A 17,492-nucleotide genomic window follows, 5' to 3' on the forward strand; every position below is an offset into this window, starting at 1 on the left:
GTACCGCTCTGGCGGGAAGGTAAACAGCGTTTCTGTGCGCTGCTCTGGTTCGCCAGAAGTGGCTTAGTCATGCTGGCCACATGACCCGGAAGCTGTACGCTGGCTCCCCCGGCCAGTAAAGCAAGATGAGCGCCGCAACCCCAGAGTTGGCCACGACTGGACCTAATGGTCAGGGGTCCCTTTACCTTTACCTTTACCTTTATTTTAAGAAGAAGCCGGGAGAGTTTGAGGGATGCTCTCAGCTACCCATCAGTTGATGGGACAGAAGTGTGCCTTAAAACACCCTCTACAGTTCAAAGAAGAAGCAGGGAGTGAGGCTGGAGGCAGCAGCATGCCTTTCTTGATCAGTGGAACAACTTTTAAATCTCACTCTTGCCTTTCCCACACCTGGTGTCTTTTCTGACACCAGAGGGGTGTGTGTGTGTGTGTGTATGTATGAAGGCTACATTTGGTCCATGGGTCAGATGTTCCCGAGTCCCCCACTACAGGAAGATTAAATGTAACAAGAAGCTTCTTATTCTGGATTTGGAACTGCAGCACAGTGAAAAGAGAAATCTTCACCTGCTCGCATGTTGATATTTTTGCCAGCAGTTATATACTGCAAAGCATCTTTGGCAGCTGAGATTCTTGGTGGAAAGAAAACAGGCTGGGCAATAAAACCACCCTTTTCCAGCAATGCTGTTTCTTTATTTTAGACCGCACCTCCCAACACCACTTCACAACAGAAAATGTTTGTATGCCATGGTTTGTGAGCTTGGCTGTCTAAACCAGTGTTTTTCAACCACTGTTCCGCGGCACACTAGTGTGCCGCGAGATGTTGCCTGGTGTGCCGTGGGAAAAATTGAAAAATTCGAAAGATTTTAAAAAAAATAAAATTCAAATTTTCGCCCACTAGGCGGGGGCCGGACTGTGTCCTGGGTATGGGGGGGTGGGGTTTTTGACCCCACCCTTGGGCAGCAGGGGCGCTGATTGGCGCTCCTCAGGGGGACACCCTCCACTTTTCTGATGTCCGGGGTGTGATTGGTCCAGACTCCAGCCTGGACCTATCACAGTAGGACATCATCTTCCGACTTCCTTCCCGCCCGAACACAGTGTGTGTCTTTCTTCGATTCCAGCCAGAATATCAGCTTTGTGTTCAGCCAAACAGGCCCAGGTTTCGCACTGAATGAAGTATTTTATAATTTTTCATATTTGTGTTTACTTACTATTTCATAATAAAGTAATTATAAAATACTTTCTTTGTGTTTATTTGATTCCTATTCAAGAGAATTACTTTATATATAGTCAATATAGGCACAGAGTTAAATTTTTTAACATTTTCTAATGGTGGTGTGCCTCGTGATTTTTTTCATGAAACAAGTGTGCCTTTGCCCAAAAAAGGTTGAAAAACACTGGTCTAAACTATATGCAGGGGTGGTGAGCAGTGATTTTGAGCAAGTACAGGTTGCTTGGTTTATATTACAGTGCATTTGAAGGCCAGTACCTCTCCCCCCCCCAAAAAAAACCACCCACCCACCCAACACTCACAATAATTGTGGGATAAGAGAATAAATAATTCAAGCTCTGCGTAGTGTACTGTGCTGAACAATATTGGACTTGACAGTCTTGACATATAGTGGCTTTTAAATGCCAGAAAAGGTCTGCAGGTCTTGCAGTCAATGGAATTGCCTTTAGATTCTCTTGCCTTGCATTCCTTTTGCAATTTTCCTATCTCGGCACTGGAAACCTTCTCCAATGTAGATGGAGCTTCTTTAGCTCTGCATTTTCACAAGGTCCGCTGGAAGCAATTACAAAGCATTTCCATACAAACAACAACGCTAGTTTATGAGGTCTTCAGGTTGGAACTAAATTATCATGTTATTCTACTTAAGAGCTGGTTTGGGGTGTTGTCGCTAGCTCCCTTGTGCATTTAATAATAATAATAATAATAATAATAATAATAATAATAATAATATCTTTATTGTCATTGCCCCCTTCGGGGACAATGAAATTACTTGACTGCTCCATAAAAACTCTAATTAATCAATACAGTATAATACAGCAAGGGAGATTAGATGACTTTCAAAGTCCGGGCTTCCCATTCAGGGCCGAGATCGCTCTGGAGAAGAAGCTGTTCTTAAGACGGCTCGTTCTTGTCTTCATCGTCCTGTATCTCCGTCCCGACGGCAAGAGCTCGAAGAGACAGTGACCAGGATGCGATGGATCTTTTACTATGTCCAGTGCCTTCCTATGGCACCTTGTGGCATAAATCTGCTCTAAGGTGGAGAGTGGGCAGCCAACAATGCTCTCTGCTGCCTTAACAACCCTGCACAACCCTATCCTGTCCTGGGTAGTACAGCTTCTGTACTCCTCACATGAACAGCGTAACACAGGGGAACAGCGTAACACAGGGAAACAAAGGAGGATGTGTGCTATTTTGCAGATCTCCTTGGCTGAAGAGGATGTCCAGTGAAACAGCCGATTAAAGTTCTAAGAAGCTTGTCCACCAATGTTACATTGTTCATGGGAGTGGATAGAGGTGGACAACTATTTCATTCCATGAAGCCATATGTGATGGTGGGTGGGACTTGTACTGGGTGGGGGGTAAATTCATAGACATTCATATAGGCATACCTCCCCATTTGTGTACCATTTTCTCTTGACAAAATTACATTTCTCCAGTTTGCCAAACAGCTTTTGGGCAGGCTGTGGAGAACATAACTTTTTGTGGGTGCATTATTATTAATAATATTCCGCCTATCTAACTGGATTTCTCCAGCCACTCTGGGCGACTTCCAGCAGTTAAAACATTAAGCACAGTAAAATATCAAACATTAAAAACTTCCATATACAGGGCTGCCTTCAGATGTCTTCTAAAAGTCAGATAGTTGTTTATTTCCTTGACATCTGACTGGAAGGCGTTCCACAGGGCAGGGATGACTACTGTGAAGGCCCTCTGCCTGGTTCACTGTAACCTCACTTTTTGCCATGAGGGAACCGCCAGAAGGCCCTCGGAGCTGGACCTCAGTGTCTGGGCTGAATGATGGGGGTGGAGACGCTCCTTCAGGTATATTGGGCCAAGGCTGTTCAGGGCTGTAAAGGTCAGCACCAACACTTTGAATTGTGCTCGGAAACATACTGGGAACCAGTGTAGGACCGGTGTTATTCAGCCCTGGCAGCTGCTCATTCTCTGATGATCAAGCAAATATGTATTTATGGAGGCAGGCACCTGACCTTATAAAAAGCTGAATGAATGACTTAATGAACGATGTTTTGGCCGCTGTCAATATGTTGCCATTTGTTCAAGCAGATTGCTTGATGGCTGTTGTTAGGGATTTTTCTACCTGCCTGGTTTTAGGTGTTTAATTCTCGCTTGGTATTTTGGTCTCTCTTTTACTGTCGTCAGCCACCTTGAGCACCTTCTGGTGGGATTGAAACTGAAAAAGGAAACAGAGAATCCTGTGTGGGTGTGTATCAAGAGAGAGAGAGAGCTCTGTGCACAGGCCTCAATTATGGCTCCTCTTTTGACCTTCAAGGAATGCGTTTTACCTCTCCAAGGACTGTGCGATAAAATGACAAACAATGCTGGGAAAGCAGATGGGGAAAAGTGTTCGTTCCTCTTAAATATTAAAACTCAGTGGCATTAAACGAAGCTAAACTTTGGGAGACTCGGGACAGATGAAAGATGCACAGGACATAGTTGAACTATAGCATTTGCTCCCAGAAGAGGCAACGATGTCCACCATCTTGGCTGGGTCTAGAAGAGGATTAGACAGGGATAGTGGGTAAAGACCTGTAAAACATATTTTTATGTATGCGACAACGGCGGCAAGAGTCTTAATAGCACAAGGATGGAAGAATGAGGAAATCCCGACGAAAGAACTGTGGCAAGAAAAACTGATGGATTATGTGGAATTGGCAAAACTGACACACAAACTACGTGATAAGGATAACTGTTACTCCAAAGACGAATGGGAACCTTTTATGAAATATTTGAGGAAGCAACAAAATGAACTGGACTCTTTGGCAGGTTTTGAATAAACATTCGCAAACTGTTTATTGTAAGATATAGATAGACAACTTGAGGGTTTTTACAATTTTATAACATGCAGATAGAAATATGTGTTGAGAAACCAGAGAAAGGAGCTGAGGGAAGTCCGGGGCTGGGGTGGGAGGTTGGGGGGGGGTTGTTTTGTTTAGGGGGGGAGGGGGAAAATGGAGAGGAAAATAATAATAATGTGGATGATGTATTTTTGATAAAACTATTGTGTTGAAGGGACGCGGGTGGCGCTGTGGGTAAAACCTCAGTGCCTAGGACTTGCCGATCGTATGGTCGGTGGTTCGAACCCCCGCGGCGGGGTGAGCTCCCGTCTTTCGGTCCCAGCTCCTGCCCACCTAGCAGTTCGAAAGCACCCTTAAGTGCAAGTAGATAAATAGGGACCGCTTTATAGTGGGAAGGTAAACGGCGTTTCCGTGTGCTGCGCTGGTGCCGGCTCGCCAGAGCAGCTTTGTCACGCTGGCCACGTGACCCGGAAGTGTCTCCAGACAGCGCTGGCCCCCGGCCTCTTAAGTGAGATGGGCGCACAACCCTAGAGTCGGACACGACTGGTCCGTATGGGCAGGGGTACCTTTATTGTGTTGAAATTTCCAATAATTAAAAAATAGAAGAGGATTAGACAAATTCATGAAGGATATGTGTATCAGGGCTTCTAACTGATGACTATGCTTTACCTCTGCTACCTGAGGCAGTTGGCCTCTGAACACCCTGAATTCTGGGAACTGTAGATGGGAATAATGCTGTCCTGCTTGAGTCATGATTGAGGGCTTCTCATAGGCATGTGGTTGGCCTTATCAGCAGGCGTTTCTTATGTGTATCCTAGAGCAATATGAAGTCCATAATTTTTAGGGTTCATCGGAATTGCCTGGAAATTTGAGTTGAGGAAAACAGGAGAGCTGGACATAGATTGGCGCTCTTCTCTGACAGGCAGTGCCCAAATGCACGCTGCTTGTTCCATAGGCAAAGAATCTAAATAATTTGTTTGCTTGTTTTTAATTTATTTAATCATTTTTTCAACAACCGCAAAAGACACATACAACAGAAACCATAATAACACTACTAACACAATTTGACAATTCAACTTTGAATACTGATATACCTATGACTACACCTTTTAAACAATATTTCCCCAACTCTCCTCCTCCTATTTCCCACCATTGTCTGCCTTATCGCTTAAATATTCCTTCCAGATTTCTTCATATTTATACATTCTTAATTTGTGTTGACATGCAGTTCGTTCATATGTAGCTAGTCTGTCCATATTATCAATCCATGTGCTCAATGGAATCTTTTTGCGGCTCTTCCAATTCATCAAAACAAGTTTTTTTTGCTTCTATTATGGCACGGTACATACATTTTTTTGACCCCTTGTAATCTCCCACGTTTCCGGAATATAATTTAGAATTCAATTCAATTCCCCTAAATAACAATTTCTTTTTATTACTCTTGCTATAACTATCCTCACCTCACACCAAAATGATTTTATCATCGGACATTTAATCATCATACGTACTAAGTTCGCATTTTTACTCCCACATCTCCAGCAGTTGTCTGCACTTGTTATTTTCTTCAGGTATAGTTTTGCTGGAGTCCAGTGGACTCTGAATATTATTTTCTGTTGTATAAGTCTTATACTAAGAATCTAAATAATTTGTTTCCAAATTGGCCCATTGGGTTATTTGGAATAACAGGTCTGATGCAGCAGTGAAAAAGCTAATGCTATTCTAGGTGGCACCAACAGAAGGATAGCGTCCAGATCAAGGGAAGTAATAGTACCACTCTATTCTGCCTTACTCAGACCATACTTGGAATACTGTGTCCAATTCTGGGCACCATAATTTAAGAAGGATGTTGACAAGCTGGAACGTGTGCAACCAAGAAGATCAAGGGTCTGAAAACTAAGCCTTATGAAGAGCGCTTGAAGGAGCTGGGTATGTTAAGCCTGGAAAAGAGGAGACCAAGAGGAGATATGATAGCCATCTTCAACTATCTTAAGGGCTGCCACATGGAGGAGGCAGCATGCTTCTTTTCTCCTGCTCTGGAGGGTAGGACTCGAACCAGTGGCTTCATGTTACAAGAAAGCAGATTCCAACTAAACATTTGGGAAAACTTTCTGACAGTAAGAGCTGTTCGGCAGTGGAACAGACTCCCATGAGAGGTGGTGGGCTCTCCTTCCTTGGAGGTTTTTAAGCAGAGGCCGGATGGCCATCTTTCAGGGATGCTTTAGCTGAGATTCCTGCCTTGCAGGGGGTTGGACTAGATGACCCTTGGGTCCCTTCAAATGCTATGATTCTATGGAGTTTGAGAAGTTAATGTTTGCACTGCTTGATCTATATACCCTGAATGTGTTTTGCTGCAAATTGTCTAGAGAATGTTCACTCTTCTGTTGGATTATGCAGAGTAGCTGAAAGTACTTTACTTCACAAGCATAAATGAAGGTTCCAGTCTTCTGATTTAAAAACATGAATAGTCTTGCGGAAGGGATTTAGAATTTTGTTTTGTTTTGTTTTGTTTTTCACTTTGAGGTTATGGATTGAGTTTTGTTTTCTTGTTGCATTTATCTCACTTTTCAGTTTATGTATTCATGTTTCATTCAAATTGTTTTCATACTTATTTCTTGTAAGCTGCCAAGAGAACTTGTGGTGCAGCATGCAAATGTCATAAGTAAGATGTACAGTACAAAAATTTAGAATTGTTCTTAAATGGTTTCTTTGAGAATATGTTAATGCATCTGTTGTCTGGTTGGACCATGTTTCCATTCTGTCTCTGCCTTGTTTTGATGTTCAGCTTTTATTGCAACAGGAGTCAATGCAAATCTTGTTTCTAACAAGCGTTAGGGAAAGCTTTTTCTCATGTTAAAAACAGATTCACAGAACAATGATGGTGCCAGCTGTATATAGATGGCGTAGCAGGAAGGTGGAGATTCAAAAAACAACAAAAAGCTTGCCACTGTTAATGAAGCAGATGTATACAGCATTGTTCTTTTGCAATGGTTAGAAACTCTTTAAACAAACCAACCAATGTAAATAAATCTTTGGTCAGGAGTTGTTAACAGCCACTGTTAGACATTCCTCAACAGAAAAGAAATGGGGGGGGGGGGGAACGTCACTCAGATATTATTTAGGCATAGCACTGGCTCAGTAATACAATGGGATATTAAATCTGAAGCCATTAAAAAGACAACTCTTCATTACAGTGTATTTGCATTTAAACAATATCAATGTAAATAAAACCTTTTAATATTAAAGGGAAAATTTTAGGACTGAAGTAAAAAAAGAAAGTCCCAAGTTTCTTTTTCAAAGGGAATATTTTATGCAATTGCTTATACAAAGGGCATACTTAATCTAGTATTTTACATTCCACACATTTTTCCCCCATGTGAAATATGAAATGTTGAAAGTCTCTCATAGGTTGATGATCCTCATCCTGTTTAGTTGAAAGTGTAAGTCCCATGAATTGGAATTCATTTATTTATAAACTTTTTTATATGTACTGTACTGCTTTTTGGCTCTTGCAAAGGGGACCCTAAAGCCGCTCATTTAAAAGCAAAAGGGAAATGGAATGAAAACAATCAAAATACAATGAAACTGAGAAACAGGATGAGACGTGCATCCAAGTAAGTGTAGTTGGAGGTAAGATCAGAAAGAAGCTTGTAGCACAGTAGTTCTCAAACTTGTTTCTCTAGACCACAATTTCAGAATAAAAATCTGTTCGCGCCTCACCAATTTTTTTACTGATACAAAATACTGTATTTTTTTGTGTATAACACGCCTCCGTGTATAAGATGACCCCTATTTTGGGGGATACCAAATTAAGGAAATGGGGGGAGATTGCCCAGAGTTGTTGACCCATCGTCTGCCCGCTTGACGCAAACAGCCGCCAAAAATAATAATAATGAATAATTAAAAAAACACCGTCTTATTCATGGAAAAATATGACACGTTGGAAAACAAAGTAGAAGCAAGTTGAAACAGTGAAGGTCTTCATTTGTTTTTGTAAGTCTGTTCCCTGGTTTTATGAAGTTATGTACCCAATGTTGAGCCAGTTGACAAGATGCAGCCTAATTGATAAGTTTATGGTGGAATATGGCTGGTTCTCTGCAAGCTCCTTTGTTAGTGTGGAAGACGAGGGGGATAAACCTGGTGCCAGCTTCTGAGAAAAGTTATTCAGTATTTTAAAATTAGATTCAGTTGAGGAAAGAAATGTGGCATCAAAGTTGTTGTTTCGTACGAGTGCTTTTCAACCAGTGTGCCATGGCACCCTGGGGTGCCTTGAATGATGGTCAGGGGTGCCACGGGCAGCACTAGCCTCTCTGCTTCTTTCCTTCCCTCCCTCCTCTGATGCCCTCTCCTGTCTCTGCCTCCCAAAGGCTTGGACAACTGTTTGTTGCAGCAGCTGCTGCCCAGAGGACTCCCAAGGAAAGGGGAGAGGAGGCTGAGGGACCACTCCACAAGGGAGCGTGCGTGCTCAAAAAAGGGTGAGAGGCTGCCAGCTCTGCAGGCAAGGGGTGACGTAACTGGGCTCCTGAGCCCCACAGGGGTGCCGCAGAAAGAATGTAGTTGGTCAAGGGAGCCGTGGACTCAAAAAGGTTGAAAACCGCTGGTTTATACCATAAGAGTTCCCACAGCAGTGATCCACATTTTGTTAGCTTACCTATTAAAAGATCTGGCTCATGAAAGTGTCTCTTCCGCCTCTTTTTGTTTCAGAAAAATTGCAAGGGACAGTATTTCATTTAAAAATAATAATTGCTCTTTAAAAAACCCACAACATTTCCCTGGTTGTATGGTTGGGTAAAAGAGGCTTTTGCCAGATCTCTGAGAACAGACTTGTAAGTTCCTGTCTTGTATGTGTGTGTGTGTAGATATATACAGTGGTACCTCGGGTTAAGTACTTAATTTGTTCCGGAGGTCCATACTTAACCTGAAACTGTTCTTAACCTGAAGCACCACTTTAGCTAATGGGGCCTCCTGCTGCTGCCGCACCGCAATTTCTGTTCTTATCCTGAAGCAAAGTTCTTAACCCAAGGTACTATTTCTGGGTTAGCGGAGTCTGTAACCTGAAGCGTATGTAACCTGAAGCATATGTAACCTGAGGTACCACTGTAAACACATCAAAGTCGGAGCGGAATTACTTTCGCTCGCTTTCCAGAACAATAGCTGCATTGCTCTCTGGTACTGAAATAATTTTTTATCTACCCATTTGAGAGCAAATCTTCCAAACCTGGTGGGGCTTACTTCTGAATAAACTTGCATAAGCCTGGGAATTTTAATTTGAGGTTGTCATGATGAAGATTGAAGCATCCTTTATTTTGAATTAGTTTAATCCATAACACCTTTGCCTGTGGCTCTTCCCACCACCAGTATTCATCCCCTAACAGATTACTCTTGAGGGAATATAGCCCTCAGCAGAAAAAAATGTATATACTTCCCGATCCTGCAGTAGAGTTTTAGCTGTATTAACTGCTGGTGAACTCAGTTGTATTTGGACATGTCATCAGCCTAACAGCTGGAGATACTCAGAGTACCTTTGCCCAAGCGAGTTGCCATCTATTTGCATTTTGCACTAGCCGCTGCTACTTAGGGAGTCCAGATTTTATCTGCAGTTCAGTGAAATTCAGACCCATTTGTTCTCGTGAAACCTAAGTATGCTTTGGTGTGTACTGAAGAACAATACTGGTGCCAGTGAAGATTTCAAGGAGATTCATTTCAGCAAGGAGGATGGAAGAGGGGGGGAAAGGAGGAAAGCTGTGTTTCTTTGATCTGATTATGTCAAAACTGTAAGAGAGCAGAGCAGACAGTCCCTTTTGTGTAAGGTCAAGCGGAGATCCTTGCAAGGATGGAGGCCTTGGCTTTCTGAAATTCTGCCAGAAGCAAACTGGGACAAGGCTTGAAAAAGGAAAACCAGAGTCTTTTCTCCCCAATGGATCTGTGAGATCCTGTTGCATTGCACTCCGCTGTAGGAAACGAACATTCTTAATTGAGTAGGAAAAGTACTGGAACATTAAAAAAAACACTAATGTGTTACAGCTTTCCATTGAGAAATTTTGTTGTTTAGTTGTGTCCAACTAGGCACTCCTGTCCACTAGGCACTCCTGTCTTCTACTGCCTCCTGCAGTTTGGTCAAACTCATGTTGGTAGCTTCGAAAACACTATCCAACCATCTTGTCCTCTGTCGTCCCCTTCTCCTTCTACCCTCCATCTTTCCCATCATCAGTGTCTTTTCCAGGGAGTCTTCTCTTCTCATGAGGTGGCCAAAGTATTGGAGCCTCAGCTTCAGGATCTGTCCTTCCAGTGAGCACTCAGGGCTGATTTCCTTAAGAATGGATAGGTTTGATCTTCTTGCAGTCCATGGGACTCTCAAGAGTCTCCTCCAGCACCAGAATTCAAAAGCATCAATTCTTTGGCGATCAGCCTTCTTTATGTTCCAGCTCTCACTTCCATACATCACTACTGGGGAAAATTTCTCCATTGAGAAATAGGCATCTGTTTATTCTAGTTTAGAAGGGTGCAGTTTAAACCAGTGAAGAGTCTTCTTTGAGAAGGAAGAACCTTCCTTGGAAGTTTTTAAGCAAAAGTTGGATGGCCATCTGTTGTGGATGCTTTAGCTGAGATTCCTGCATTGCAGGAGGGTGGACTAGATGGCCCTTGGGGTCTGTTCCAACTCTATGGGTCTATGACATCTATAAGACTTAACAGTCTTATTGTGGCACATGCCATCCTGGGCCGGTGCCCACTTTGACAGTTGTATGACGTGTTCTTAGTTGACGGGTTAAGTACAGTATATTCATGAGTACTAAACAAAGCAGAGCAGAAGGTGGAGAAAAATTATTACAAGCCAGGAGGCCCAGCAAAGCAATGAGGTGCATGTGTCTTTTACTTTATTGTGCAGGGCATAAATGATAAGGAGAACTAGTCAAAATGAATAGAAGCCAAGTTGGTGCAGCCCACCATCCAACCAGCGATGAATTTGCAAAGCCAGATAAATATTGTGTGAACAAGTCTAGATTGAGACAATTGCTTCCTGCTCCCTGCATTGAGCCTAAGTCTGATAGTGCACATGAATTCCAACTTTGGAGCTTAGCTTCCTTAAATACCCTTGTGTTGAAGCACAGCTGCTTTCAAGTCTGTTACAGCATGTCATAGAATTGAGGAGTCGGAAAGGGCACCGCGGGTCATCTAGTCCAAACCTCTGCAATGCTGGAATATCAACACATGGTCCCCCATCCAATTTGAATCCATACTGAACCCTGCTTAGCTCTGCAAATGTGCTAGCAGTTTTATTTCTGCGCCACTAGGTTTTTGAGCTTTGCCATATGTAATACCTGATTTTTGTCCATTTATTCTGTTGCACAAAGATGTTCCTATTTCATCAATATGTGCATTGCTGGCAACAAAGTGATTGCACAGAGCTATTTTTCACAATGGATCTCTGAAATATAGTCCACATGTATTTGATTATCCAAGTTCTATGTTAGAGTCTGAAAACATAAACCTTTTGGGGTGTTTATGGTTTTTTTTTTGTGGGGGAGAGTTATGTCTTAACAGGATCCAACACTGCTATAATAAATCAAGGTTTAGAAACTATCACACCAGCAATAGATTTGCATGCATCATATCCTTTATACGCTGCTACAGACTTGCTCTTTCCTTCATAAAGAAGTATCTCGGCAGAGGTTCAAGAATTGCAGGTTTATGGACACGAAAGTTCTTTATTGTGTTACTAACTTTCTCCTACTTGTTATTGTGATAACTTCTGAGATCCTTCAGTAAACAAACTTGGCTTGACTGTTCATCCCTCCACCTAAGAAATTGCAGAGGAGCCTATAGGATGTATTCCCATTTTATCATTGTAGTAGCTTTATGAAGCAGATTAGATCAAGAGATAGCAAGTTGCATCTTGTTGCTTCTGAAGACAGGGTCTTTCATAGATGCAATGACCTGCTGCGTCTGAAACGTACTTGGCCCAACAAATGGTGATGTCCAAAACCCAGCACTGCAAACCATTGTTTGCAGGAACCATGGGAAACTGTAGTTTAAACAACCAGAAAGTATCCTCTCAAGGCAGGTGTGTGAGAGAAGGGGGAGCACCTCAGCTCATGACTCGCTCCCATTCCAACAAACCACAATTATTGAACTGGGGACATTTGAAATCTGTACCAGGCCATTATGTGAATGAGACCACACTCTCTATTGAACCAGGCAAAAAGTCTATGATCTCTGGGCACATCAGCAGGAGGGGCTATGGATATGCAGAATGCAAAACCCCTCCTCTGTTCTTCTGACATCACACCATGAAAGATAGCAATAGCAAGGGTTGCACCAGTTGACATACTGTACTTACTTTCAATACTTACAAATGGTGACCGATGTCTCTTTAAAAGGGAGAAGAAAGGAAAGATTCCTCCCCCATGTGTGAGGCTGGCAGTGCTTTTGATTGAGGTTTCTATGCCACCCCCCTTCCATCTAGGATTGCTCTTTTAGTTACATTGCAAATCACTTTGAGATGCCTAATGGGAAAAGATTAATAAAAGCTCTGGGATAGCTCAGTTGGTAGAACGTGAGGCTTTTAATCTCAAGGTTGTGGGTTCAAGCCCCATGTTGGGCAAAAGATTCCTGCATTGCAGGGGGTTGGACTAGATGATCACAGAGGTCCCTTCCAACTCTACCATTTTATGATTCTCTGAAATAAAGAAGGAATATTTCTAGTCTTCATCCATAACAAAAACATTTATTTCCTGATAAAGATGATCAACAAGATGTTCTTCTAGGCTCCGTGTGAGCTTTGAGGCTCACTTCATTAATTTTGGTCTCAGCTTTGAGATATAATGGGTTCAGGGGTGTTTGACATTTTCAGCTGTTTCAGGAAAGCTGAACACTGTATTTTATTGAGCCTGACAAAACTCCAAAACAACATTACACATTTCTTGATTACAATTTTGAAAAGGTCAGGCTGGCTGTTGGCTGATGACTTATGCTCAATCCATATCTGTATACTTGTGTGAAATACAGCATTTCCACAGTGTTAAAAATGTCTCTTGCAAATTGATTTAAATATTCACAGGCCCAGCCAGCTAAGAAAATATATGAGGCTGTAACACACACACACACACACACACACACACACACACACACACCGAGAGACATCTAGCGGACTTATCAGAATAACCCATTCATTATTTGCTAGTTTGGTGTGTCAAAAAAGTTGACTACCACAATTAGGCAAGCCTGCCTCATAATATCCTGTTTGCCCTGTGTGTTACAAGCCCTTTGCCCCTTTCGTGGTTTGTAGAATATGTTATGATTTCTTCTTGTCGCCTTGCTTGCTGGATACTCAAGCCTAAAATAAATAATGAACACTTATTAGCCTATGTGGACAGGTTACCTCTAAGCAATGGTTAAGATAAACAGCAGAAGGGAGAGCAAAACGTGTCTGGCTGCCAACTTGCAAAGCATCATTTTATTATTTAGGAAGCCAGTGTTAAAATCTGCAACTGGACCAATGAGAAAACTAGACCAGGGAAAGCAAAGCTAGCACCATGGGAAAGGAAAGGCTACAATAAAGCTCACAACTGTTTTTAATGCAAGAGAAAAGAAAAAAGAAAAGCAGTTGCACCCTTATGTGGCTGTGGCAGTTAGAAGTACTTTAAGTAGATACTATTATAGATTCATTAAGGACGCAGGTGGCACTGTAGTCTAAACCACAGAGCCTAAGGCTTGCTGATCAGAAGGTCAGTGGTTCGAATCCCCGCGATGGGGTGAGCTCCCATTGTTTGGTCCCAGCTCTTGTGCACCTAGCAGTTCGAAAGCACATCAGAGTGCAAGTAGATAAATAGGTACCACTCTGGCGGGAAGGTAAACTGTGTTTCCGTGTGCTGTTCTGATTTCGCCAGATGCCGGCCACATGACCCGGAAGCTGTCTGCGAACAAACGCCGGCTCCCTCGGCCTGTAGAGCGAGATGAGCGCACAACCCCAGAGTTGTCCGTGACTGGACCTAATGGTCAGGGGTACCTTTACCTTTATTATAGATCAATTAGAAATTATAGTTATTGATCATTAATGGAGATTTGAAGAACTGGATAACTCAGTGATTACCACTGGTTATTTCAGAACTGGAGGTTGATCAAGGCAAAAATCACAACCAAATTCTATCACCTGTTTTTTAGAAACTGCTTTAATACCGCAGAAGACACATTTCTATGTAGAACAATGGTGACCTCCAGTGGCAGAAGCAGCTGACTGGTACTAGAAATGATAGTCTGCAACTGATGACAACCTGTATAAAAATATAACAATGAATATTAATATGGCCTGTTACTAAATTAAAGAAATCACGCGTCAATTATTTAACACGCTTTTCATTTGCATAAAATATTCCTACATATAAATGAACAAATATAAGATTTAAGGGTTTGGATAAGCGTGCCCGAAATTATAGTAGCCCCTTTCTCTTGTTCCTCTTAAGCGTTAATTACAATTAAGAAAAATGAACATGTATGTAAGATGTGAAATATTCCTAAAATTCTATGATTGCGGTTTAAGTTAGCATTGCATTGGGATATATCCTGAGCAACGCTCAGGAAAATATAATAGTAGGTCCTTAAAAAAGCCAAAGTAAAACGGCTTACCCTCTTTCTATAATATGAAAGTGTATGTAAGTTTTGGTTTTAAGGCCTGTTAAATATGGGCATTTGGAACTGATATAATCCTAATGATTTGGAAAGATAGATTAAAGCTATTCAGACTTACATTTTCCTCAAGGTCATAGCCAGGGAGAGAGTAGACGATTCCATACATTACTTTGAATGTAGAGTCTCTGCTGAGTTGACAAAATGAAACTCTCACTAAAGGATTCCAATCTTTTTTTTGTCATCCTACCTTACTATAGAGCTGTTTACCTGATGTTACACATTTTGCCTAGCTTTCATTATTTTAGATTGTACAAGCAGTCTGTCTACTGAAATTGCCTCTTGTTTAACCATGGATGTTTTTGGGCTGTGAAATATTATTTAAATTGCTTTGGAAACAAATCTGTTGCGCTAACATTTGTACAAATCCTTTTCATATAGAAATGCCTCTTACGACAGACCTAGATGTGGTAAAATCCTGACTACGCCAAAGTCAAACCTTATTCCCATTAACTGTGATAGGATAGGAGCTCTATCCCATTCTGTGATTTCTGTGCCAGCAAATAATTGCTTAGAGTTGGCCTTCTATTCCAGTAACCCATTTTCATGAAGCAGAACAATACTTTGTGCATGTACATATCATGCCTTTCTTCTGGGTAACACTATTCTGTTTTCTTTGCATATTTGCAGGTCTTGGGGTTGTTGGTATGGACGCTGATTGCTGGAACAGAATATTTCCTATATCCTGTCTTTGGCTGGGTAATGTTTGTAGCTGTGTTTTACTGGGTCCTTACGCTGTTCTTCCTAATCATCTACATGACAATGACATACACTCGGATTCCCCAAGTGCCATGGACCACTGTAGTGAGTATCAGCTTTCATCTAATTTGGAACATGGGAATGTCATGATAACAGCATACAGTGGTACCTCAGGTTACATACGCTTCAGGTTACACACACTTCAGGTTACATACACTTCAGGTTAAAGACTCTGCTAACCCAGAAATAGTGCTTCAGGTTAAGAAGTTTGCTTCAGGATGAGAACAGAAATCGTGCTCCGGCGGTGCGGCAACAGCAGGAAGCCCCATTAGCTAAAGTGGTGCTTCAGGTTAAGAACAGTTTCAAGTTAAGTACGGACTCCTGAACGAATTAAGTACTTAACCTGAGGTACCACTGTATCCTTGTGCATTTAGGAAATTCCTGTGGGTGTACTAAGCTCCCCACCCTCAAAAGAACTTTCCATTCATTTCATTGGAGGGCCTATTGTTACAGAATACTGAGGACCATGCAGGGTTTTCTCCTCGACCTCTCAACCTCGACCTCTACCTCTTTCCTTTAAAAAGTCCAAAAGCCAGAAAGAGTCAATATTTCTGCCACTGCGACAGGTGTTTGAGCCCCTATACAAATGTAGAAGTTCTCTTTTTACAAGAATCCCTTCAATTTTTCAGTATTGGATGGTAATAATGATAATCATTATCATCATCACCATCATTTTTTATTTGTATCCTGGCCGAGACCGGGCTCAGGGCGGCTAACATCAAATATAAACATTGATATAAAATCAACAATAATCAAATCACCTCTTAAAAACAAGTCAGGATAAAATTAAAATCTGAATGGCCGTATTTTTCGCCCTATAGTACGCACTTTTTCCCCTCCAAAAATGAAGGGGAAATGTGTGTGCGTCCTATGGGGCGAATGCAGGTTTTCGCTGAAGCTCTCTGCAAGCCTTGGGAGCCCGCGGGAGTTCCTGTCGGGCTCCCAAGGCTTGTGGATAGCAGCCTGCATCCCGAAGCCTGGGGCGCACTGCACAGCGCGCCCCGGGCTTCGTACAGATATTGGGCAGCCCCACAAGCTCGGGGGACAGCGGGGAGGCGCAGCGCCGCCATCCCACTGTTCCCCGACCTGGTTTGGAGGCTGGTGCTGGGGAGAAGCGCACTTCTCCCCACTGCCAGCCCCACAAGCTCGGGGGACAGATATCCGCAAGCCTGGGGAGACTGGCGCTACTTCCCGCCAGGCTCCCTAGGCTTGCGGAGAGCAGCCTGTTCTGGGGGCTGGGGTCGGGGGAAGCTTGGGCATCCCCCGCCCCAGCCCCGCGCCTGGGGGGGGAAATAAATTCCCCCCCCCTTTATTTCCCCCCAAAAAAACTAGGTGCGACCTATGGGCCGGTGCGACCTATGGGGCGAAAAATACGGTAGATGGCTTTCTGCAAGATTTTGGTTGGGAACAGTAAATGCTCATCCCAACTGTGTACGCTGATCTTATAAGGACCTGTGAGAATGCTGGGACGCCTCTTTCGTACTAGTTCTTATACAAAAAGGGAAGGGGAGTCATGCTGAACCCTGACCAAAAGCCTGGCACAATAACTCTGTCTTACAGGCCCTGTGGAAAGATGTCAAATCCTGCAGGGCCCTGATCTCTTGTGGCAGAGCGTTCCACCAGGCCGGGGCCAAGGCCAAAAAAGCCAGCCTAATCTCCCTGAGGCCCAGGATCTCCAGGATGTTATTGTTTGCAGACTGTAATTTATTATTTATACCTCGCCCATCAGGTTTGTTTCCCCAGCCACCCAACAGAATATTAAAAGCAGGATAAAACATCAAACATTAAAAACTTCCCTAAACAGGGCTGCTTTCAGATGTCTTCTAAAAGTCAGTTGTTTATTTCCTTGACATCTGATGGGAGGGCGTTCCACAGGGCAGGCGCCACTGCTGAGAGGGCTCTTTGCCTGGTTCCCTGTAACATCACTTCTCGCAGGGAGGGAACCGCCAGAAGGCCCTCGGAGCTGGACCTCAGTGTCCGGGCAGAGCGATCGGGGTGAAGACGCTCCTTCA

General features: G+C 42.9%; 1 protein-coding gene and 1 long non-coding RNA gene across 2 annotated transcripts in view; one reads left to right on the forward strand and one right to left on the reverse strand.

Annotated features, from left to right (window-relative positions):
- CMTM8 (CKLF like MARVEL transmembrane domain containing 8) overlaps positions 1-17,492 on the forward strand; it is a 36,206-nt gene that overhangs the window by 15,003 nt on the left and 3,711 nt on the right. The window contains exon 2 of the mRNA XM_080975110.1: positions 15,352-15,525. Coding sequence (XP_080831236.1) covers positions 15,352-15,525 — 174 coding nt within the window. The remainder of the gene's footprint in view (positions 1-15,351; positions 15,526-17,492) is intronic.
- LOC308459629 lies at positions 12,493-14,915 on the reverse strand. Its single transcript, XR_013978241.1, has 3 exons — positions 14,783-14,915; positions 14,189-14,309; positions 12,493-13,372 (listed from the first exon to the last, which is right to left on the reverse strand). It is a non-coding gene; the product is annotated as an uncharacterized lncRNA (long non-coding RNA).

The sequence above is a fragment of the Podarcis pityusensis genome (assembly GCF_964106645.2).
Source record: "Podarcis pityusensis genome assembly, chromosome: 12".
Lineage (NCBI taxonomy): Eukaryota > Metazoa > Chordata > Lepidosauria > Squamata > Lacertidae > Podarcis > Podarcis pityusensis.